We start from the raw sequence: 24,604 nt of genomic DNA on the forward strand, positions 1-24,604 counted from the left end.
GGGCGGTGTGAGCGAGGCATGTAATCGACAGTTCCTGTTTCTCTGTATCTCCTTCATGTCTGAACAACATCGCTTTGGCTCACTCAGAAACGCGTGGACACTTCCCTTGTTGAGAGCTCTTCCTGGCACAAAGTAACAATGCGGACTCGATCGAACCGCGGTATTGACCGTTTAGGCATGGTTGAACTACGGACAACACGGGCCCTGTACTTCCTTCCTGGTGAATGACAAAGTGATCGGCTGCCGGACCCCCTCCGTCTTAATACGCGCTGCTCATGCATGGTTGTTCACATCTTTGGGCGGGTTTAGTGACGTCTCTGAACAGTCAAAGGGACTGTGTTATACAATATCCGCAGTCAACGTCTATCTTCAGGATTTCTGGGAACTGGGGCGATAAAAAACTTTTATGATGTGTAGATACGGAACAACAAAGTGCCTATAACGCTACCTTGGGGGAAAGCCAGAAATCACTTGTGTTTTACTCTATGATTTCCTAACAATTACTACGAACTGTGACCTCTGAGAAGAAATCACAAATCCAGAAACATAACGGTATTTCGTAAGCACACAATTTCACTACAAGCCGCTCGTGTGGGGCAGTGTCAAAAGCGTTCTGGAAATCTAGAAATACGGAGTGAATTTGAAATCCCTTTTCAATAGCACTCAACACTTCGTGTGAGTGCCGCGCGTGATTAGCCGAGCGGTCTGAGGCGCTGCTGTCATGGACTGTGCTGCTGGTCCCGGCGGAGGTTCGAGTCCTCTCTCGGGCATGGGTGTGTGTGTTTGTGTCCTTAGGATAATTTAGGTTAAGTAGTTTGTAAGCTTATGGACTGATGACTTTAGCAGTAAGTCCCATAAGATTTCACACACATTTTTGAACTTCGTTTGAGTAAAGAGCTAGTTGTGTTTCACAAGAGCGATGTTTTCGAAATCCGTGTCGACTGTGCGCCAATAGACAGTTTTCTGCAAAGTAATTCATAGTGATCGAACACAGCAGATGTTCCAGAATCCTACTGCATATCGACGTTAATGATATGGGCCTCGAATTTAGTGGATTAATCTTACTACTTTTTTGAATAATGGTGTGACCTGTGCAACTTTTCAGTCTTTGGGTACACATATTTCGTCGAGCGAGCGGTTGTATATGGGGCTATTGCATCAGCATATTCTCAAAGGAAGCTAACTGGTTTACATTCTGGACCGGAAGACGTACTTCTGTTAAGTGATTTAAGTTGCTTCAGTACTCCGAGGATATCTACGTCTACGTTACTCATGTTGGCAGCTGTTCTTGATAGGAATTCTGGAATATTTACTTCGTCTTCCCTGGTGAAGGAATTTAGGAAGGCGGCGTTTAGTAACTCGACTTTGGCAGCCCTGTCGTCGACAGTATTTCCACTGCTATCGCGCAGAAAAGGCATTGATTGAGTCTTCCCTCTAGCATACTTCACATCGACATAATATCTTTGGATTTTCTGCCAGGTTTCGAGACAAAGTTTCGTTGTGGAAACTATTATAAGTATATCTTATTGAAATCCGCGCTAAATTTCGAGCTTCTGTAAGAGATCCCAAATGTGATATTTTGCATCTGTTTAAATTTGGCGTGTTTTCTATTTTCGTTTTTTCTGCAACAATGTTATGACCAGATATTTACCTGAACTAAATGCTGCTCTAGTACGATTCGCTTCCCAAGCGTTTCTGTGAAATCTAGGATTAATTTTTATGGGCGTTAACGCTGCAGGCTGAAAGCGTGAACAGAACGCGGCCTGGCGTTGCAGGTCAGGGGGCTGCGGTCGGCGGAGGTGTGCAGGGGCAGCGACTGCTGCTGTTGCCGCGTCAGCTGCCACACTGAGGAAGTGGCCCAATACTCTTCAAGCAGTTCGCAGGTGCAGTGCGGTAAGTCAGCTGTACCTTCCGGCACCTGCTGCTTCAGCCGCTTGCGCATGAACACTGTAGTTAAACGCGACCTCAAGTGTTCACGGCCAAGTGAGACAGATGTCTGTTGTCTGTTGTGAAAAAACCCGGCGCCGTTCACTGCGACAGGCCCGTGGACGCCACGTCAAGTCTTGGTCAAGGCCGCGCTGTGACTGACAATGCAATTACGAGCATTTCAGCGACGCGGCCTGGCTGTCGTGGCTCAATGCCACAGGCCGCGTTCTGTCTGGCCAGGCTTTCGAGACAAAACTGTCCACTATGTGTTCGAGACTGATCTCCACTATACTTTACCTAGATTATACCACTATGATTACGTTAAAGGAAGGAAGATTGGGTTTATCGTACAGTCGACACTGAGGTTACTTGAGACGGAGCACAAGCTCTGTGCCAATGACGGGGAAGGAAATCGACCGTGCCATTTCAAGCGAACTTCCCGGCGGTTGCCTGTAGCGATTTAGGGACATCACAGAAAACCGTCGTCGTCGTCCCGAATATGAGCCCAATGTGTTAACCACTGCGCCATCTCGCTCGGTATGTGATATTAGGTTATGCGTTTTCGTTTTCTGCGTTGGTATTCCGGTTAATATGGGTTTATTTACCCATTGCCATTTTTTATTTGTAGTTCATTGTTATTGAGCTCACGTATTGTCATTTGGAGATAGTGAGCGGGTCTGTGGACGCTAGACAACACAGTGTCATTTCCGACATGTTTCTGTGACTTCAATAGAGGGGTGACAGCACAAGAGGTATCCAGAAATAATATTTGCGCTGTGTATGGGATTAATGACATTAGAGCATGGCAAGAAAATTGTTTTCTCGTTTTAAGGAGGATAGTATTGACATTAGTGACTCCATGTTCAGGAAGACCTTCGCGGTTTGATGAAGATTGTTTAAACGCATTAATCCACAGTGATACACACCAGTGTACTCTAGAACTGACAAATTTGATGAACTGTGATCTTTCCAGCATCATGCGACATTTGCATGCCACTGGGGAAGGTTCAGAAATCGAGGTTTGGGTATCGCATGCTCTAAGCCAAAATCGCAAACATCAGTCTGTGGCCATAAGTGCTTCTTTGCTTGCTCGTCATTGATTGGCTCGTGTACAACTATCGTTCCTACCCTGTATCGTTCCTGGTAAATATAAATGGTGTCTTTCTGCTAACACAAGGAAAAGAAAGCTGTGGATGAGCCCAAGCAAAACGAACCCTCCGTACAAAGACCTGCGTGCATCCACAAGAGATTATGTTACGCATCTGGTGGAACAGCGACGGTAAGGTGTACTGAGAATTGATTCCCTGAGGTGTAATCATCACTGCTGACATTTATCGCCAACAACTGAGACCTCTTGCGAACGTAATTCAAGAACAACGACCAGGAAGACTGCATGAATGATGCTTCTCCACGGTAACGCCCGCCCGCATTCTGGTAGACTGACAAAAAAACCCGCACAAGAATTGGGTCGGGAAATCATCCCGCACCCACATTATTCACCTGATGCTGCGCCCTCTCTATCTAACAACCTTCAAAAAACGTCCTTTCCGGATAAAAATGCGCTCCGAACGTGGCTCGGTGAGTTCTTCGCCTCAAAACCACGAGATTTCTACAGTCACGGAATCGGGAAGTCACCCCAGCGTGGGCGGACTGTTTTAAGTAGTGAAGGAGAATATAATACTAATGACTAAAATGTCTAGTATATGTATCTGTTCTGTTTATTAAACTTACGGAAAAACACTAAGAACGTACGTACGTACCAAACCAATTTAATTATTATCATTCCTTTCCGAAGAAAGGAACCGTTACGGCGATTGAAATGTAATGCACAGTTTTCCAAACTGTTCCGCGGAAGATGTTTTTCGCGGAGCACTTATTTTTCCGACATTCCGACGACATTTATATTTTAAAATTTTGTTATGATTTCTGTATTATTAGTTATGATTAAATTTTAAGTGCTCACTGAACAAAACAAATTATTTTTAAGAAATTTATTAACCTTCAAAATAAACAAGGTGTTCCGTCGGTGTAGCTAGCTTCTCTAAGTGTTCCATCAGAGGATCAGTTATGAAACCCCTGGTTTAATGTATGAGTAGAAAAAAATTGCCAGACGGAGTACGGGAAGAAGTCTAGTCTGCAACCTCAGCTCGTTGTGCTACAGCAGCTGCTCCGCTTCTGGCGCTTTGGTATGATATCCAACAAGCTCGCAAGATTACCAGTATCTTATTTCTCGGAGACGCTTGGGCAGTGCATTCCACATTTAATTAATGCTGTTATTGGTATGTACTAGAATCGTACGAAAGATAAGCAAAGTCGGTGACCCGTTTGTTTTATGATTCACATTTCAACCAGCCTACGCTTAAATTCAAATGGCTCTGAGCACTATGGGACTTAACATCTGAGGTCATCAGTCCCCTAGAACTTAGAACTACTTAAACCTAACTAACATAAGGACATCAGACACGTCTATGCCCGAGGCAGGATTCGAACCTGCGACCGTAGCAGTCGCGCGGTTCCAGACTGAAGCGCCTAGAACCGCTCGGCCAGCACGGCCGGCCTACGCTTAAGTCCAGTCTGCAGGCAGTAACAGTATCAACCTTATTGAAATGAAAATGCTAGAAAAGCTTGTTAGAACAAGGAAGTTAGCACTTGAAAATAACTGAAATTACCTAAACTGAATCAGAGAAAAAAAGAACTTGACATGCAAACATACAGGGCCAGTATCTCCCATTCTTAATGACGTTGAAACGTGTGCCTGTTACTACAAAGCATTCCGAGGTATATTTCGCACATTTATAGACAAGAAAACAGGCACTTTGTCTTCTCCATTTTCCTGTCGCTTATTTGACAGCTGTGATGGTCAATTTCTGATATCCATACACATTTCGAACAAAAATTCTATGAAATAGATTTCAAAAACTGTCCTTCGAAACCTAGGCTACAAGAAAGCCATTTCTGATCGCATCTGGCGCTTTGGGGAGCAATGCTGTCAATGTCTCAACTATAACTATTCTTGTTGACACGGCTACTACGTTACAGGTGTATCATATGCAGATTCAGTTGGTTTAGTGAGACTGGTGATAGAAGGCGTCAGTTTCCATTTGATTTGCACTACAGTTGTTTCATCACGTAAATAATTTACTAACAGAAATGATGACAGAAAAACGCTGGCCAGGTACAGGAAGGCCATGTAATATTCTGGCGTGGGACGCGTTCCTGTAACCTTGCCTTTCATGGCCAATGTTCTTACCAACTTAAGTATCCAAGGCACGACTCATGCTCCGCCCTCACACATTTACAGTTCTTGTCTAGCACAGTTTTAATCTGCCAAAGAAGTTTCAAAACAGCACATACCCCGCTGTAGAATTAAATATTCATTCTCGGAACATTTATCTAGGTTGTGCCAGCCACTTCTCCGCTCTATCTCTCCTTCCGAAAGTTCCGGTCCAGCAAGAAAGCACGAAAACTTCGGTGAACTTTTGAGGTGGAAGTGAAGCTATGAGGGCGGATCGTGACTCGTGTCTGGATGTTCAGCTGGAAAACTATAGCCCGCTAAAGGCAATGTTGTGCAATCTAGTTTCTCAGCAGCATGCAGATTTAATATGCCTGGATAGTTGAACTCGAGTTGTTCAAACGGGTATAAGAGAACTTCCAAGTGAAGATTCCATGCCTGCCTAGAAGCCGGGGAAGTCACACAATCACTGCTTATGCAGTAGTACCTTTTACAAGCTATGTAGATAGCAGAATTAAAACAAAATGCGTACCTTTGTTTTCAATTTTTTCGTCTCTGCTTATCAACAACGCAATTTGCACAACGTATTTTACACTTTCCGGTAATATGGTATAAACACGAAAAGTGTGCAGTGCTGTTAGTTTTATTATTTCCACACAAAATCGTTAGCTACAGGTTTTAAAAGTCAATTTTGTAACTCTTTCAGTCCTCAATTACGTAGCATTTATTTGAAAAATGTGTACTGCCGTATCCTCTCCAACCTGTGACAAATTCAATGACTACAACTCAACGAAAACGCTTAGTTTTTAGCTACCAGAAGCCACAACCCGTTGTAGACATGTGTATTGTTCTCTGCGTTTTAATGTATATAATAAAAGTCCTCCGACAGACACGCTTTCGTTAATAATATTTCAGTGGTGGAACGGCCTCTTCATATAAGTAATGCGGTATTGCAATAGTCATTAAGTTTTTCTTTGCACTGAGAAGTGTTTCGGTATAGTGCAGATGCTGAATGCAAATATTACTTCTTATTCTAAAAATTTAAGAAATATGGGGCCGTTTAGAGATTTGCTTTCGGCAGAGTATTTCGGACTTAATATGCTATAAAAAGTAAAAAATGTGGCTGCTGTGGGTTCAGTCGTACTGAGATACGCGGCCCAGTGGTTAAGCACTGGCGGCGCGGATTTCAAATCTCCGTCCAAATTTATCTTTCCGCGATTTCCTGTAATCCTTATGGCGCACAGGCTATTCCTGGAGAGATTCATTTGAAATGCACACTTCTGATGACTATCGCCATACCTTATTTATTTGGGTTGTCTTCTATCTCTAGTGTATCGTTGCCAGGACAAACTCTAATCTTCCTTCCTTTCCTCATTTTCTTCGTAATGAAGACTCATGGAAACTACCTACATTTAACCTAACGGTCATGTATAAGCTACTCGTTTTCTTTTCCTAGCGCTTATTCAGCAGGAAAAAGAATAACGTTCTGTCGACCTCGGCGTCGTTTGTGATGTACCGGTTCAGATACGAGTAAACAACATTTTCAAAGTGAATAATCTGAACTATGATGATCGTACAGGGCACTGAACTTCACTTCTGGAAACAAGTTCAGCGACTTACTCATTACGTCAGCTACCCACTATTTTAGCGTGTCCACATTCTGCTCGTTAGCCTGCCGCAATGCGCATCGCCCAGGCCACAATTAGGACTGACTACACACATCTGGCATCACATTATGTTATCTAAAATTGTGCGCGCGATAGTGTGTGTGTGTGTGTGTGTGTGTGTGTGTGTGTGTGTGTGTGTGTGTGTGTCCAAAAAACCTATAAATTTCTAGAATTTACGAAACTGCTTCTCTTTTCGTTTAAATGATTTTATGTCTTCCAAGGCAAGTTCATACAGATATTTCTTGATTCTTCTGTCCCACCTCCCTCTCTCTCTCTCTCTCTCTCTCTCTCTCTCTCTCTCTCTCTCTCTCTCTCTCTCTCCCCCCCCCCCCCCCCCCCACACACACACACACACACACACACACACACACACACACACACACACAACGTCCTCCTCTCAAGATGTGTTGTGTCTGAGTAGCAACAAATAAAGTTAGATTAAACGAAGCTCCAAATGTTAAGTACTCTGTTATTGACATTGTGGCTGTAGAAATACATACTTTCAATAAAAAAAATTTAAAAATGACCCGGAATCACGCTGCGTTAAAATAATGGATTTAACGTCAGCTCCTTGTCATATAGGGGTGCTCAAAACTAAGCAGAATTAATGGATGCGTCAGTTAAGAGACCGTATGAAAACAATCAGTAGTCCTTTGATGTCTTAGGACTTAGCATATACTAGTAGTCAACCTGTCTTATACGTACGCCTGCGACTGCCTCAGAAGCGTAAGACGAAGAAACTTACGACAGTTTGCAGCGGCTGGTCCCGACGCTTATCCGAGATCTAGTTACGCCGATCCCCGCGGAGGAGAACAAAGCCGGCACGCCTCACCGAAGGTCAGAGCTTCAAATCCCGCCCGCAGGCGGCTGAGTCAGTCGTTTCTCCTTGGGTGACCTCCGCCGCGCCGCTGCGAGCGTCAGCCGTAACAGCCGAAAACCACCAAGTGAGGCTAACATTTCATTTATTCCGTTTCCCACAGTAAAGCCGTTTCAATATGTTCATACACTCTTACATTTGACGCCATAATTACAGGTCTTTGTTTCGATTCCTGCTTTGCCGTTAGATTTCTACTGGCATGTTAGTTCGGCTTCCACCTTCGTTACTTATGTAGTATAAAACGAATCACATTAGACTGCATACCTTTTATTTCCCCAATGGTTCATGGTATCTAAACTAGGTTTTCGGAAAATAATATGTACAGGCACGTAATACTGTACCTTGGAAATACACGAATGCCAGACTAATCCCTTGCCTACAAGTCTGTGCTTACATACACGCACTGGAGTCTTGTTACGTTGCATATATGCTGCAGCAACGCCTTCAAACGGAAACTTTTTGGTCGCCCCTTGTAAGTCTCTGGTTGGTTTAAAAGGAGGGGGGGGGGGAGAATTGCGAGATCATCGGTTCCTTGTTTCCGGTAAAATAATTACAAAAGGGAAAGAAGAAAAAGGACACGTACAGCACAATAACAGGAGAAAGGAAGAACTAGAAGAACGACAGAAGGACAACCAACACTACGATCAACAAAACAGGAAAAGAAAACCACAGAGAAGCAAGAAACAGGTAGAGAAGGTAAAAACAAGAGAGCAGATGACCGTGGCTGGCCGACCACGAGAATAAAAAAGAAACATCCAGCCACTCTGCGACACATTAAAACATCCACCCTAAAATCATTAGAGTGGAGAACACAAAGGGGCAAACGACATGCGCTACAACTTATACAGAATGATAAAATGGTTCAAATGGCTCTGAGCACTATGAGACTGAACATCTGAGGTCATCAGTCCCCTAGAACTTAGAGCTACTTAAACCTAACTAACCTAAGGACATCACACACATCCATGCCCGAGGCAGGATTCGAACCTGTAGCGCCTAGAACCGCTCGGCCACCCCGGCCGGCTAGAATGATAAAACCCACCGTCACGTCTAAAACGTAAAACTAAATTAGCTGATGAGGCGTTGTCAGCTGAAATTAATGGCAACGAGTCCGGTAATTGAAGATTACGTCGCAGGGCAGCCAAATGAGGACAGCTCACCTCACCGAGATATGGGGTACTGTCAGCCGGGCGCCGCACCGACATTTGAGGTGGGTCATTACGGTGCAGGAGGTAGCCGTGCGTCACCCTAATGCGGAGCCGGCAGAGAACAACGTAGTTACCGCGAGAGGCCCGCTTGGAGGACTGCCACACATTCGTAGTCTCCTTAATGGCACGCAGTTTGTTGTGCGTGCTGAGTTATGCCACCTCGTCTCCCAAAGCCACAAAACCTTGCGGCGGAGTACAGAATGCAGGTCAGTTAAAGAGAAGCCGTCTCCATAAGCGGTTTCCGCGTAGCCTGTTTGGCCGGCCTGTCGGCAAGTTGCCTGCGATTCCGACGTGACCTCGGGTTCAGACAAACACCACTGAACGGTTGGACCGTTCCAGGGCATAGATGGACTCGTGGATAGTCGCTGTCTCGGCCAGTAAGCACAGTGCCACCCCACATGGGGTTTTGGGCGTTAAAATCTCTCAAAAGTAGGTAAAGTTTAGAGAGTTGATCAGTGTAGTTAATACATTCAGGGATACTGAACCATCTGGAGGAAGATATACATTGCAGACAGTTATTTCCTGAGTCATCCTTATTCTGACAGCCACAACTTCAAGAGGGGTTTGAAGGAGTACAGTTTCACTACAGGCTGAGTTTAGGACAAACGCACACTCCACCTGACACTCGATTGTAGATGCTACAGTTCCTGTAGTATCCATTATAGCTGCAGAGGGCAGAGGTCCACACTGCTGGGAACCAGGTTTCCTGGAGGGCAATGCAGAAAGCGAGTGTAAAGCTTGCCAGTTGCCACAGCTCATCTAGGCAGTGGAAAAAAAACCGCCGCAATTCCACTGGAGGATGACATCGTGCGCAGGCCGCGGTGGTCGAGCGGTTCTAGGCGCTTCAGTCTGGAACCGCGCGACTGCTACGGTCACAGGTTCGAATCCTGCCTTGGACATGGATGTGTGTGATGTCCTTAGGTTAGTTAGGTTTAAGTAGTTCTAAGTTCTAGGGGACTGATGACGTCGATTGTTAAGTCCTATAGTGCTCAGTCATTTGAACCGTTTTGATGATATAGTGAGACTAGGAAGGCATGGAACATCCAATGAGGCAGTTTACGCCTCAGGGTCACCTGCTGCCATCGACTTATTGCCTGAGTATTGTGTCCAAGGGTCCGGCGAGATCTAGGTCCTCAGTGGACGCCAGAATCTCCATCTCATCTGCGGACGCAGAGCTTGTAGGTAGTGGTGGTGTGTGATCTACCGTAGTTCCCTTGGTCTTGGGGACCTTCTTTTAGGATTTATTTCGCTGCTCCTTGAGTTTCCCTGACTGGGAGGACTTAACTGATTCAGTCTCCGGGACTGAGGATGAGTGTGAAGCCCTACTACCAGCTGCTTTTGGGCTCTTCAGCCACTGGTGTGTGTCATCTTCCCCACCAGCAGAAACCTAGGAACCGATTGACCTAAGGGACCCCATCCTAGAGAGAGGAGCCGAAGAAGACTTACGCTTCTGTGGCTCAGAGGTGGAGACATATCCCCGATGGTTGGGGGTGTTGCTCCCAAAGGGAGGGAGGTGCCCCCCCACCATAAAGGGGGGGCAGGTGTAGTCTTCTGGTTCTGAGAGGCGACAGGAATGCGAGGAACTGATGGGGGCGACAAATGTTCTGGTAGCGGCGGTGTAAGAGGAGGTCATAGCCACAGAATGTAGATGCACAAATTTCCTCTTAGCCTCAGTGTAGCTCAGTCGGTCCAGGGTCTTATATTCCATGATTTTCCTCTTTCTGTAAAATCCTGCAGTCTGGCGAGCAACATGAATGATGCTATCTGCAGTTGACACAGATGGGCACGATTAGTATTGGGGTGAGATAGAAGGAATACATATGGCCGAACTTCCAGCACTTAAAGCACCGCATCGGGGGAGGTATATATGGCTTGAAGTCACAGCAGTAGACCATCACCTTGATCTTCTCGGCAATGTGTCACCCTCTACGGCGAAGATGAGAGCACCGGTGGCAACCTGATTATCCCTCGGACCTCGATGGTCGCGCCGTACGAAATGAACACCTCTCTGCTCTTAAACGGCGCGCAGCTCGTCGTCAGACTGAAAAAGAAAGTCGCTGTGGAATATAATACCCTGGAACATATTTAAGCTCTTATGGGGCATGGTAACAGAAACCATTCCCACACTTGTCACAAGCGAGTAATGCCCGTGACTGGGCAGAGCACATTTTCGACAAGCCCTCCATCTCCCCAACCTTTTCCTCCAAATGCTCCACAAAAAACTGAGGCTTCATGGACGTGAAGAGCCCCAGGTTTGTCCCGCCTGGCATACAATTTCTGTCTGCCATGAAGATTAAATGCAAAAGAGCAAAGATGGATTGCCTCCGTTCGCTTAAATTTTAAAATAAGCAAAATGTAGCTTTCCAAAATGCACAATACTTTTATTTCGTAAATGTACTTCCATTGGTGTAAGTATAGGGTTTGATGATGTTTGTTGTGTGGGGCGCTCAATTGCGCGGTCATTAGCGCCCGTACAAAGTCCCAATTGTTACACAGTCCCATTTTTTCACGGTCCACTCTAGCCACTGTCGTAAATGATGTGGATAAACTCTCCTACATACGAAGTACCGGGGCGAATAACCTCCACTGCCATCTTTAGCCTGGCGTTCCTCCCATGGTGTGGCCAGGAAGGGAAACGATTTGGGGCCATATTTCTTAACACTGAAGTTAGTCTTTGCTCGCTTAGAGACTGCTGGCGGCGAACCACCAGCAAGAGATGACATACTACGCTTCATGGCGTGTCATCCGCCCTGATGCCACCCACTCCGACCGCGGGCCCTCCCCACGGACGTCACCCAGCCTCTGCAAGGGCCACCTGGCAAGATGACCATTACCAGGAGTCTCGATGCCCCAGAGTGGCAGGCATCTACTCTTGGCATACGTGGAAAGTTAACGGCGCAGGCATCAGCAGAGCGATCCCTGTGTGGTCAGGGGGCTACAACCAACAGGGTATACGATCGCCCCAGACAACGGACTGGCTACTGTGCTGGATATGAGGTGCTAAGAAGTCCATGGTCATCGTCGGCGCAGAAAGCGACACTGCATAGAGGATAGTGGAAAACGCACGCAGGAAGGTGTCATCGCCCAAGAGATGGAGAATGTGTGGGACTGCAGTGCGACGACGAGAAAGTGGGCTAAAGATCTCAATGCACGATGGACATTATGCACCATGTAAGGCGCTTTTCCCCAATTGGCTCGCTCTTCGGGAAAATTTAGAAAGATGGAGGTCAAAGCCGACAGGGGACCATCAGATAAAGGCCGAAACGTGTGAGACTCCTTTTAGTCGCCTCTTACGACAGGCAGGAATACCTTGGGCCTATTCTAACCTCCATACCCGCAAGGGGGTTGTAAGTCTTTCCGATCCGCAATATCACTGAGGCAGAAGAGATTGCTGATTTAATAGCAGGTAGGGCCAACATCCAGTAATAAGGTCAATTTAGTACGGCATTTGAAGAAATGACATATCCGTTGAAATCTCTGAACTACACCAAACTGAATGACCGAGGCTAATAGCAAATATTTAACCTTGTAAAGTAAAGTATCAGAATGTCGTTCGTGGTAGTACTTAAAGTACTGAAAGGCTTATACAGGGTGACTTATCGAATTATATGAAGAAAATGTAAATTAGTTACAAACTACGGCGTGCACACACTTTATTCAACATGTAAACGTCACTACAGATATTCGGGTTTGGGTTATATGTTCCATATGTCTGGCATCATTGGTGATGTGGCGCAGACGGATAGCGAAATACTGCATGACCCGCTGAAGTGTCAGAACATCGATGTATGTACCTCCTAAACCGCTGTTTTCAGCTCAGCAATGGTTTTGGGGTTATTGCTATACGTCTTGTCTCTAATATGGCCCCACAAAAAGGAGTCATGTGTTCAGGTCTGGAGAAAGTGGCGCAAATGAGGCCCATGCCAGAGGCCCTGGATACCCCAGAGCCAGAGTGCGGTCCCCAAAGTACTCCTTCTGGACGTCAAACACTACTGCTTCGATGGGATCGAGCTCCGCCTTGCACGAACGACGTCTTGTCGAAATCAGGGTCACTCTGGATAATGGGGGTGAAATCATCTTCCAAAACCTTCACGTATCTTTCGGTAGTCACCGTGACATCAAGGAATATCGCAGCGATTATTCCTTGACTGGAAGTTGCACACCACACAATCACCCGTTGAGGGTGACTTCTCGATCGCGAAATGTGGATTCTCAGTCCCCCAAATGCGTCAATTTCGCTTACTGATACACCCATCCAAATGAAAGTCGGCCTCGTCGCTAAACCAAACCATGCATGCGCATACTAAATCCATCATGCCCTGTCGCTAACCGTGCAGTTTGAACGTCCCAACGCAAAACCGTTCAGAAGTTCTGACGATTTTATTTCATATAGTTCAATAATTGTCACCCTGTACCTGTCTCCAGCTTGTGGTCTAGTGGTTAGCGTTGCTGCCTCTGGATCATGGGGTCCCGGTTTCGATTCCCGGCCGGGTTGGGGATTGGGTGTTATTTCATCATCAGCACCACTATTTGCGACAGTGGCTAGAGTGGACTGTGAAAAAATGGGACTGTGTAACAATTGGGACTTTGCACGGGCGCTGATGACCGCGCAGTTGAGTGCCCCACACAACAAACATCAGACCCTATATTTAGGCCAACGGAAGTACATTTATGAAATAAAAGCATTTTGTATTTTGGAAGGCTACATTTTGCTTATTTGAAATTTAAGGGAACAGTCAGTCCATCTTTGCTCTTTATTTTTTCACGGGCAAATGCTCTCTCTCTCTCTCTCTCTCTCTAGTTTTTAAGCACTACCTACGAACCAGCCCAAAAGCTTCACATCTGCTAGTACCTCTTCTACCTTCCAAACTTCACAGAAGCTATCCAGCATGTCTTTTTGAGTCAACAATTTTAGAAGAAACGATAGTTCAGATAAATGGCTTATCCACAGCCTATGGGATTAATTATGGACAGAAATCCCTAGGCTATGGTAAGCCATTTCTGTGTTATATCAATTCTTCCAGAAGTGTTTGTCCCGCAAAGTACGTAGGCCAAGTTCTATGAAGTTTGGAAGGTAGGAGATTAGATACTGGCGGAAGTGAAGCTGTGAGGGCGGGTCGCGAGTCATCCTTGATAGCTCGGTCGGTGGAGCACTTGCCTGCGAGAGATGTCACAGGTTCCGCACGCAGTTTTAATCCGTCAGGCACTTTCAAATTAGCGCACACTCCATTGAAAAATGAAAATTCATTCTCTTGGATTGTTTCTACAAATTTTAATTCAGTCGTACGACTAAAATCAACATGTGGGGCCGGATATGCAAAATTGTATGCATGGCACATTGGGGGTCCATGTGCGTACATCTATATGAAACCGTCTTAACGAAGGAATCGAAAAATCGTTCATGTGGGCCCAACCGTAAATCTAAATCAACATCTGTATGTAGACGTCGCGCAAGCCACCTCATGGAATCTGACGATGGTTATTTCAGGCACCACTACTATTTCTTCCCCATACCCACTTATTTTGCTGATAGTGTTGGAGAGAAAAAAAATATCGTTGGCAAGCCTAAATGCAATCTCAATGAATGTCCATGTATGCTGTCAGTCGCTTCCGAGATGTATGTGAGGAAGTGCGATTTTTCTTGCCTCTTCTTTAAGCTTTGTTTCTCAGGATTTCGACAGTAAAACTCTTCAGTGAGGAACATTGCATTTTATAGCTTCTGACAACACTGTTCTGCTTCTGTGATGACTAGATAGAACGAACCAGTGAGAGTATGATTCTAGATATTTCGATCTTCATATCATATTGTATGGATCCCACAATAACGAGTAATATTCGAGAATCTAAGAACAAGTTTTGTATGTCGCATCTTCCCCAAGTAAATTTCAGTTACTAAAGATTCTTCCAAAGAATTTCAGTTTGTTATTTGCCTAACCAAAAACTAATTTTGTGTGGTCGTTCACGCTAATATCTCTGGATACACACTGATTACGGTTGTGAGTGATTGCAGAGTGTGTAATACCATAACGAGAGACCCTTTCGTTTATCGAACAGCTATTTCAGTCATTTAGTACTAGGGAGTTCTGCAGCGGATGCCATATAATTTTCTTCCGAAAGGAGTTTCTTCCCAGTGTTTAGTCTGTCATAGCAGGTACAATAATCAGACTACGCGGTAGTAGTTGTGCACGAGTGAAAAAATGAACTCTGCAACAATACACTGCAGATGGATGTCATTCGATTACATAAATATTTTACATATTACGACTAGAAAGAAATATTAATTCTGTCTGTTTTATAAACGCTAAAACTTTTCTGTAACGTGGTGAGTCAATTTGGTAGGTATCCAAAAGAAGCAATGGTATGGCGTACTTTATCAATTATAAAAACATTTCGGCTGCCGAAACTGTGCCAGCAGACGTTCCACATTTTCCATTTAAATTAATTTATACATACGATAACTCGGAAAATCTAAACACAGGAATCTGTTATGGAGGAAACATGGATTGAAACATCCTAAGACTTACAAGTAAATCAATCTTTCTAGTCTGATAAAACGTTTACTACTGCGGACTGACTATAGGATTGTTGCGACAAACTCACTTCATGTTTAGTGACAGTGCTAAAAAAAATGTTCATTTCAACAGCTAAATTCTGCTCAGTTTTGCTGCGTGAATGCCGTACAGTGCCCTATTTTAGTGTAACTCGAAGACATACACGAAAACATTGCAGCGGAAGCCGTTCTTGCACCTGTGATTTCGCCAAATTAAATAGCTTAAAATGTCAAAACATCTGCGGCGTGGTGCGCACAGTTGCACAACAGAGCATTTAGCTGGCTCTCCCTAACCTGTGGCTTACTAACGCGTTGCGTTATCGTTATATTAGCGTATACAGATAGGAAAGGGCCTTACAAGATGTAAACACTTGTGCTGCGGAAACAAACCTATTCTTCGGATGTATATTTATTGTGGGAAAGCATTTACTGACAAGAGGACGATATGTCAGGCTGAGTCATACGAAGTAATTTGTCAACAATGCACAACAAGGCAAGCTACATCCACAGGCGTGCTAGTTTACACTACAGGGACTCAGTCATCCACAACACACGACATTAACAAGAGAGGATACCATTGGGATCGCAGCGCGTTTGAGTTTATCAGGGACACAAGACTTGCACAAGTGGGTGTTGCCGCGGTTTTCCAGCAACGATTACATTTATGTTATGAATACAAACTAACAGCACTTCCTTACCGAAATACTACATTAATTCCTTTTTTGTATTGACTGCACGGTGAATCAAACAAGATGAGCTGTCGCAATGATGCGTCAAACTTTAACAATTTAAGTTAGTATATTTGTTATTTAAATAATTCTCACGGCCCAGCCCCAGTTTCTGTGATCAGGAACTGAAGGGATTGAGTAGGATTGTCACGAACGACAGATTTATTCTTACAATACGTTTGATATTTTCTGGAAATTTTTCAGCGAGAAAAAGACGGCAACGTGGTTAAAGCATAATATGAGCAACTTTACTTCATCTATTATAAACAATGTATTTTTACGAAGCCTAGAACTGTCAATTACTTAAACAGTACGTTATTGTAACATTGACGTGTTTTCATTGGTAGTATCACGCGTTTCTGGAAACCATTCCTATTTTTTAGTACTGTAGAAATTCACATTAGTGTTGGATGTCATATCTGCAAGTGTGGTGTTCTGCCCTGTGTCGTCTTTATATGATCTTACGTTACTGTACCGTCTCCACTAGGCAGAAGTCCATAAAAACGCAAAACATCATTCACACTGTTTATCACAATATGTTATGATTTAACGTAAAGCAAACAGTGTGGACGACGTTTTGCATATGTGCGATTTTCTGCATACTGAAGTAGTCACAATAACTGAAGATCATAAAAACACGTCTGCAGGGTGAGTGAAGCAGAACAGTGCACACACACACATCACAACAAATACTACGGTAAATTCCATAGCACTTGAAAATGAGACTTTCCCGACACGCGTTGTGCTATATATGAAAAAAAAAGTTTATCTAGTGCAGAAATTAAGTATTTACATATTACTGTTGGGTATTCAGAAGCGTGCAATATGTTTCCTCTTAGCAATGTAGCATTTCTGTAATTTTTTGAAGTATTCTAATTTTAATTACATATTTGACAACCTCGCGAGTGAAATGATCTTCAATGAAGCAGTGAACACCTGATTCTAGAAAAAAATGTTCCATCTTTTACGTAACTGCTTTGTTATTAAACATTAGTGACAGCTCGCTACTCACCTCGACTCTCCATACGGCGATGCCAGCCTGTTTGCCGGCGTCCTCGAATGCTGGTGGCACCATGGCAGCAGCCGCAGCTATGACCTGTCTCGCCGGCTTCGCAGCTAGCAATGACGGCGCCGCCGCGACGCGCGCCAGCCTTCGCGGCGCTGGTCCTACTGCGCATGCGCGAGAGCAGAGGCGTGGCCGCGCAGCGACTACTCGCCGCCACCGCCGCAGGACACTCGGGGTTCACAGACAGAGCGGCTCCTCGGGTTGATAGCAGAAAACTAGCGTCCAGGAGTGCTGCAGTCAATAACTCTAAGCATCGTGGCAGGTAATCGAAAAGAGATTGGATATGCTGTTAGGTAATCCCCTCCACGCGAGATCGCAGACATCAACGCTGCTTGCTGGACTGCCGTGACCGAAGACATGTTATACGGGCAATTTGTCAGGGAAGCGAAGCAATGGTATCAGTAATTCCTTGCTGCCTATAGCCGCTCACTTTCCACTCTAATTAATGTACATTGAGTGGATCGTTCGTCTAATATAACACGAGAGACAAAGCCAGTAGATATGGTCAGCGCTGTATATGGAGGCTGATGCGCAATGCTGTTTCCGACTGAGGCGCTGGGCTACTTTCGGAAGGAGAGGCCTTGCTTGTTCGCCTGCTTTCGGCTGGTCCGCGACACGCTGCGGTGACAGAATGTAAATGCACGCGCAAACGATTTTACAGAAAATATTCTGTGAAAGCATCTCATTTTTGCGGTACTTATAGCTTCATGTGTCAGCTTTATGATGACATGACAATTATTTCGTTAATGGCCATAGTTATTGTGATATCTACATTTAAGACTCTACGTGAAATTCGAAAAAGTTTGCAAAGAAAAATAGGGGTCGTTATGATTTTATATTTGGTGCGTACGATATACCGGGTGATCAAAAAGTCAGTATAAATTTGAAAACTTAATAAACCACGGAATAATGTAGATAGAGAGGTAAAAATTGACAAACATGCTTGGAATGACATGGGGTTTTATTAGAACCACCCCATATTGCTAGACGCGTGAAATATCTCTTGCGCACGTTGTTTGGTGATGATCGTGTGCTCAGCCGCCACTTCCGTCATGCTTGGCCTCCCAGGTCCCCAGACCTCAGTCCGTGCGATTATTGATTGGCTCTGGGGTTACCTGAAGACGCAAGTGTGTCGTGATCGACCGACATCTCTAGGGATGCTGAAAGACAACATCCGACGCCAATGCCTCACCATAACTCCGGACATGCTTTACAATGCTGTTCACAACATTATTCCTCGACTACAGCTATTGTTGAGGAATGATGGTGGACATGTTGAGCATTTCCTGTAAAGAACATCATCTTTGCTTTATCTTACTTTGTTATGCTAATTATTGCTTTTCTGATCAGATGAAGCGCCATCTGTCAGACATTTTTTGAACTTTTGTATTTTTTTGGTGGTGTCATTCCAAGCGTGTGTGCTAATTTTTACCCCTCTATCTACATTATTCCGTGATTTATTCAGTTTTCAAATTTATACTGACTTTTTGATCACCTGGTATGTTGCTGTCGCGCGCGCCAATGATAAAGCCAGAATGAAATATCTACAACATTCCTCATATTTCATAAACGGTTTCAGATAGCGAAACGAGATTTTGGCAAATGACAGTATGCAAAGAGAAAAACATTTTGCCGTATGGTCGTTCCTCTAACTACAGACTTTTTCAACGAAATAATGTAATTTTTAAGGGCCATCGATAGCTGATGAAACGAGAAATGATGTGGGTTAAAAAAAAAAAAAAAGTAACTGAAGACGCTACACGTTTTTGTACAAAGGATGTGCTTTTCCACAAGCTGTCGTTACTTTTCATTAGCTTCTCAATTAACACACTTAATAAACCGCTGTTTCAGTATTCCCTCGCAACTGCGTCTGCACAACATGCTTGTGAGGTGACATTGCGTAAACTTCGCTGTGCTTCGGCAAAAGAAGCAAATTTTAACATGGTAACAATAGAAATGTAGGTATTACTCAAAATACGCCACTCATGACGCATCTCTGTAAGTTATAAATTGGTAACAACCGAGACGAAAATAAATTGCTGCGTTTTCAGCGGAATTCTTTTTAGACAATAACCAACGTAGGGGTGCCAGGAGATCTTTTTGAGTGGGCACCATGCGGAAGTGGGCGTGGGCACTTAGAAAAATCTGAGCAAAGACTTCAGTATGGAACGGCACTACCCCTCCAGCGGTCGGTATTTTCCCTACAGCAGCTCCCCACGCAACCTCCATCACTATCGTTCTACCCACGCGTGCCCTGCTGATGGCTCATCTACCGGCCACGTTACTCTGCGTGCCTCTGCCGGCGCCCAGTTTGACGCCGTGTTCGTTGATTTACGGAAGGAATTCGATACAGTTCGCACTGCTACCTAATGAGCAAAACACGAGTGTACGGAATATCAGACCAACTTCGTGACTGGATTAAAGAGTTTCCAGGAAACAGAATTTCATTTCAGACCAGCTTTGTGACTTGATTAAACAGTTTCCAGGAAACAGTGTTTCATTCTTAATGGCGAGAAATCTGCAGACGTACCCCTGGCGAATGTTACATGACTATTACTTTTCACAATATACAGGCTGGTTATAAACAATCTGAAAAGCTTGTCAGGACGTTGCAGGGAAGGTTGTGCTGACAAATAATTTTTAAGAAAAAAATTACCATTGACGTTAGTCAATCAGGCCGTTACGCGCGCAGATTCAAGCGGCCGCCAGAGGCGGTGTCGCCAAACTTGTGCGTCGTTTGGTTTCCTATAACCGAACAAGAGAGTGATACAAAAACGAGATGGGACTATAGTAAGAATCGAACCCGAGCCAGTCGTCTCGTACGCAATCGTCTACACTATGGGAACAACTGACATTAACTGCACACGGAGGGACGGCCTGATTGCTTAAATTTAACGCTGATTAAATCGGAAACGGAGCAATGTATCGAATTTTTTTATGTAAAGATTACATTTCAGCGCCGGCCAGAGTGGCCGAGCGGTTCTAGGCGCTACTGTCTGTAACCACACGACCGCTACGGTCGTAGGTTCGAATCCTGCCTCGGGCATGGATGTGTGTGATGTCCTTAGGTTTAAGTAGTTCTAAGTTCTAGGGGACTGATGACCTCATCTGAGTTCCATTAGTGCTCAGAGCCATTTAAACACTTTTTTTTTATTTATTTATTTTTTATTTTTGTTACAAACAACGCTGCAAAACCCTTACAAGTTCTTCTGACTGTTTATGACCATATGACCATTCTGTGTATAAACAGGGTGTTTGTTTCAATTTGAGACGTCTAAATATATCAAAAAGACAACGGCCTTGCCGCAGTGGAAACACCGGTTCCCGTCAGATCACCGAAGTTAAGCGCTTTCGGGCGTGGCTGGTACTTGGATGGGTGACCGTCCAGGCCGCCCTGGGCTGTTGCCATTTTTCGGGCTGCACTCAGCCTCGTGATGCTAACTGAGGAGCTACTCGACCGAATAGTAGCGGCTTCGGTCAAAGAAAACCATCCTAACGACCGGGAGAGCGGTGTGCTGACCACACGCCCCTCCTATCACAATCTTCGTCTGAGGATGACACGGCGGTCGGATGGTCCCGATGGGCCACTTGTGGCCTGAAGACGGAGTGCTAAATATATCAGAAACGACGCATAGTACGAAAAAATGTTGTGTGTGAAAAGTTAATATTGGTAAAGGGTACATATGTCTGTGCTGCAACTGACCACTTCTTAACCACCCCTCCTGCGTGGACGGGGTGAACTTCCTACTTTCAAAATGTGAACCCCCATTTTTATCGTATATTCGGATTCTATGGGCAAAAAATGAGTACGGTTTAATCCATTTGTGGTAGATGGCGCTGTAATCGACAAATAGCAAGTGTGCCAGTTTTTAAAATTAAAAACCTGCACATTTGCGTCTACATGCCATTTACGATATAAGTGCAAACCTTTGCGTTCTAGCGGTTGATATTGATGTTTAGAGGTTATTTGAGTGTGGCAAATGTGATTGTAAAGTACAAGTAGTATGGAGTAGGAGGAGATTAATGTTTACAGACCCGTGAACAACGAGGCCATTACAGATGGAGCACGAGCTCGGATTAGGGAAGGATGAGGAAGGAAATCGGCCGTGCTCTTTCAAAGAAACCATCCCGGCATTTTCCTGAAGCGATTTAGGGAAATAACGGGAAACCTAAATCAGGATGGCCGGAGACGGGTTTGAACCGTCGTCCTCCCGAATGCGGGTAATGTGGACGGACAATTTTGGCAAGCAGGCTATTTGTGCGGTATAGTAGTTTTCCGTTCCCTGTGGGGTTGATTGTGGCTAGTCACCAAACCATCGGAATGCTTGATTTCGGTAGCCACCCTACAACCATTATTAATACAGTAACTGATAAGGTACATTGTCCACGAATGCTCACAGAGGTCAAGCACCCCAATGGTGAGAGTCAGTGGGATTCAAGAAATCAAGCATCCCAATGTGAACAAATGGTTCAAATGGCTCTGAGCATTATGGGACTGAAAATCTGAGGTCATCAGTCCCCTAGAACTTAGAGCTACTGAAACCTAACTAACCTAAGGACATCACACACATCCATGCCCGAGGCAGGATTCGAACCTGCGACCGTAGCAGCAGCTCGGTTCCAGACTGAAGCGCCTACAATCGCTCGGCCACAACGGCCGGTACAATGTGAACAGAAATCTATTACATCCATTGAATGAATGTGTGGTGTTTGTTCTTTCGGACATGTTCGAAAGAACAGGCACTACACATTCATATAACTGATGCGCCTCGATGGACAATGAATCCTCAACCTTAAGTGCGAATGCACCTTTACGTTTGCCCTCCAGCGAGAAACTAAAATTAGCGAGCATGGAGGATATGGACGGGGACTGCGGATACTAGGCGCAAGGGGGGGGGGGGGGGGGATGTGAGTCGGTCGGGAAGTGCGCCGAGATAGTTCACGTATTTGCAATAAACACTGTGTCCAGATGGCGCAGTGGTTAATTCAACCGCATAGTAAGCAGGAGATTCGGGATTCGAGTACTGGATCGAGACACATGCTCAATCGTTGCCGCTGATCCTGAGTGAAGTCGTGATGCAGCTGATATAATTAGTTACTTCCCTTTCTTTTCCTTTCTCCCCGCCTCTGCCTTCAATTCCTGGATTACGCTAAACGTATTTTCTAACCAGACATTGAAACAGCTAACCATATTATGCTGTACAATCAAATTTGGAACACTAAAGTTAATTTTGAACATAAATATTAATGCAACATCCTGGCAGATTAAAACTGTGTGCCGGATCGAGACTCGAACTCGGGACCTTTGCCTTTCGCGGGCAAGTGCTCTACCATCTGAGGGCACAGTTCGAGTCTCGGTCCGGCACACCGTTTTAATTTGCCAGGAAGTTTCTTATGAGCGGACACTCCGCTGCAGAGTGAAAATCTCATTCTGGATAAGTCTTAACCGTTAGAACACAAATGTTTACATATATTTATGAAGATGGTTACTGTTCTTTCGGATATGTCTGAAAGAACAGATACCATCTTCATAAATATATATAGTTAAGGATCAGCGGCCATTTGACCATCTTCTTCTGTGCGGATGCACAAACAGTGATCGAACTCACGAGAATCGGCAAAAAGCCGCGAGTAATGAGTATAATGGGCAGGGGCACTAAGAATATAGTGCGGGACAAGAAGTTGGGAATGTGGGTCTCACGGGAGGCGTGCTAGTGATAAGTCCCTGCAGTCGCCCCATCCTCTGCGTCTTCGGTGGCTCAGCTGGATAGAGCATCTGCCATGTAAGCAGGAGATCCCGGGTTCGAGTACCGGACAGGGCACACATTTTCAACTCTCCCCATTGACTTATACCAATGCCTGTATGCAGCTAGGGCTATTCATTTCATTGTAATTACAAATGTTTACATGTTTCCCAATCGACTGGAAAAAGCGCAAGTAACTCTTGTTTATAAGAAGGGTAAAAGAACGGATCCACAAAATTACAGACCAATATCTGTAACATCAGTTTGCTGCAGAATTCAGAATATTCTCAGTTCGAATGTTATAAATTTCCTTGAGACAGAAAAGCTTCTGTCCACAAATCAGCTCATTGCTTGACTGAAATTCAGCTTTCCCTTCTCTCACATCCTATAATGCTAACTGGCGGATTCGATATTTCTAGATTTCCGAAACGCATTTGATACGATGCCCCACCACAGACTGTCAACAAACGTACAAGCATATGGAATAGATACCCTGATAGGTGAATGGTTCGAAGACTTGTTAAGTAATAGAACATAGCGTGTGGTCTTCGACAGAGAGTGTTCAGCAGATACAAGGGTATCGTGAGGAGTGCCCTAGGGATGTGTGATAGGACCACTATTATTTTCTATATATGGTACATAAATGACCTGATGGACAGGATAAGCAGCAATCTGCGGCTGTTTGCTGATTTTCTGTGAGTAGTAGGGCAACAAGGACATCATCCCTCTCTGCATTGTTGCCAAAGTTATTCAAGATGGCAGATCAAAGATGGCGGCGATAGATGTTACAATGTTGCAATGACATCATGGTGGGAAGTTCAAATTTTGGCAGGAAAAAAAGGTCAGTTGGGCTCCATGCACTAACCTAACCCCATCTCCTCCCCTCCCCTCTCCCCCCTTCCTCCCCCCCCCCCCGAAAATGGCGGAAGAAAGGCCACCTGGGCCACCTCCACTAATCTAAGAAAGTAGCGGGAAAAGTTTACTGGGAAAATAGGTCAATTGAGCTACATCCACTAACCTAACACATTCAACCGGCACTCCTTCCTAGTAATTGGGAGGGAAAGGACTAAGTCTATGTCCAGCTGCTGGAGAGGAAGAAATGTACTTTTTTTTCAGTGCGAAGTTGGAACAATTTATTTGGGGATGGATTTCATATAGGTACGAAAAGGGGCTCACTATACTTTCAGCTATCTTCTTTTTCAAGGTCGTCCAATTACCCATTTTCACACCCGAAATACATACCCACGGATCACTGTACATAGGGAATATCTTAGGACTTTTGGTAGATCAGCGAATAAGACAAACAAATATTCTAGTACCTAATCTTTATTAACTCTTACATATACATTTACATACAGAAAACAACCCTTTCCTTATTTTTGTCAGGTGTAGTTTTCATAATGTCCAATTTAATTTTTAACTTATAACATAAAACCACATCTGAATCATCTATTTATTTCTCCAGCCAGTAATTTCACAAAAACAGAGAAGGTTTGTTCCTTAAACATGCTCCAGTCCGTCGTTTTCGGTTAGTACTCTAACATATGGACACTTACCACCGCCTTTTGTGGCTCATTTAACTATTATCTACGTAGTAAATTCTCCG

The 24,604-nt window shown here is 44.5% G+C and overlaps 1 protein-coding gene and 1 pseudogene across 2 annotated transcripts in view; one reads left to right on the forward strand and one right to left on the reverse strand.

The window, feature by feature from the left end:
* LOC126470465 (gelsolin, cytoplasmic) overlaps window positions 1-17,353 on the reverse strand; it is a 298,993-nt gene extending 281,640 nt beyond the window's left edge. For both annotated transcript variants that reach the window (XM_050098324.1, XM_050098325.1), the window contains exon 1: window positions 17,201-17,353. In XM_050098324.1, the coding sequence (XP_049954281.1) occupies window positions 17,201-17,263 (63 nt within the window). In that variant the 5' untranslated portion in view covers window positions 17,264-17,353. The remainder of the gene's footprint in view (window positions 1-17,200) is intronic.
* Window positions 17,354-20,544: 3,191 nt separating this feature from the next.
* Window positions 20,545-20,662, forward strand: LOC126472012 (5S ribosomal RNA; annotated as a pseudogene).
* Window positions 20,663-24,604: the final 3,942 nt, after the last annotated feature.

Source organism: Schistocerca serialis, chromosome 3, assembly GCF_023864345.2.
Source record: "Schistocerca serialis cubense isolate TAMUIC-IGC-003099 chromosome 3, iqSchSeri2.2, whole genome shotgun sequence".
In the NCBI taxonomy this organism is placed as follows: domain Eukaryota; kingdom Metazoa; phylum Arthropoda; class Insecta; order Orthoptera; family Acrididae; genus Schistocerca; species Schistocerca serialis.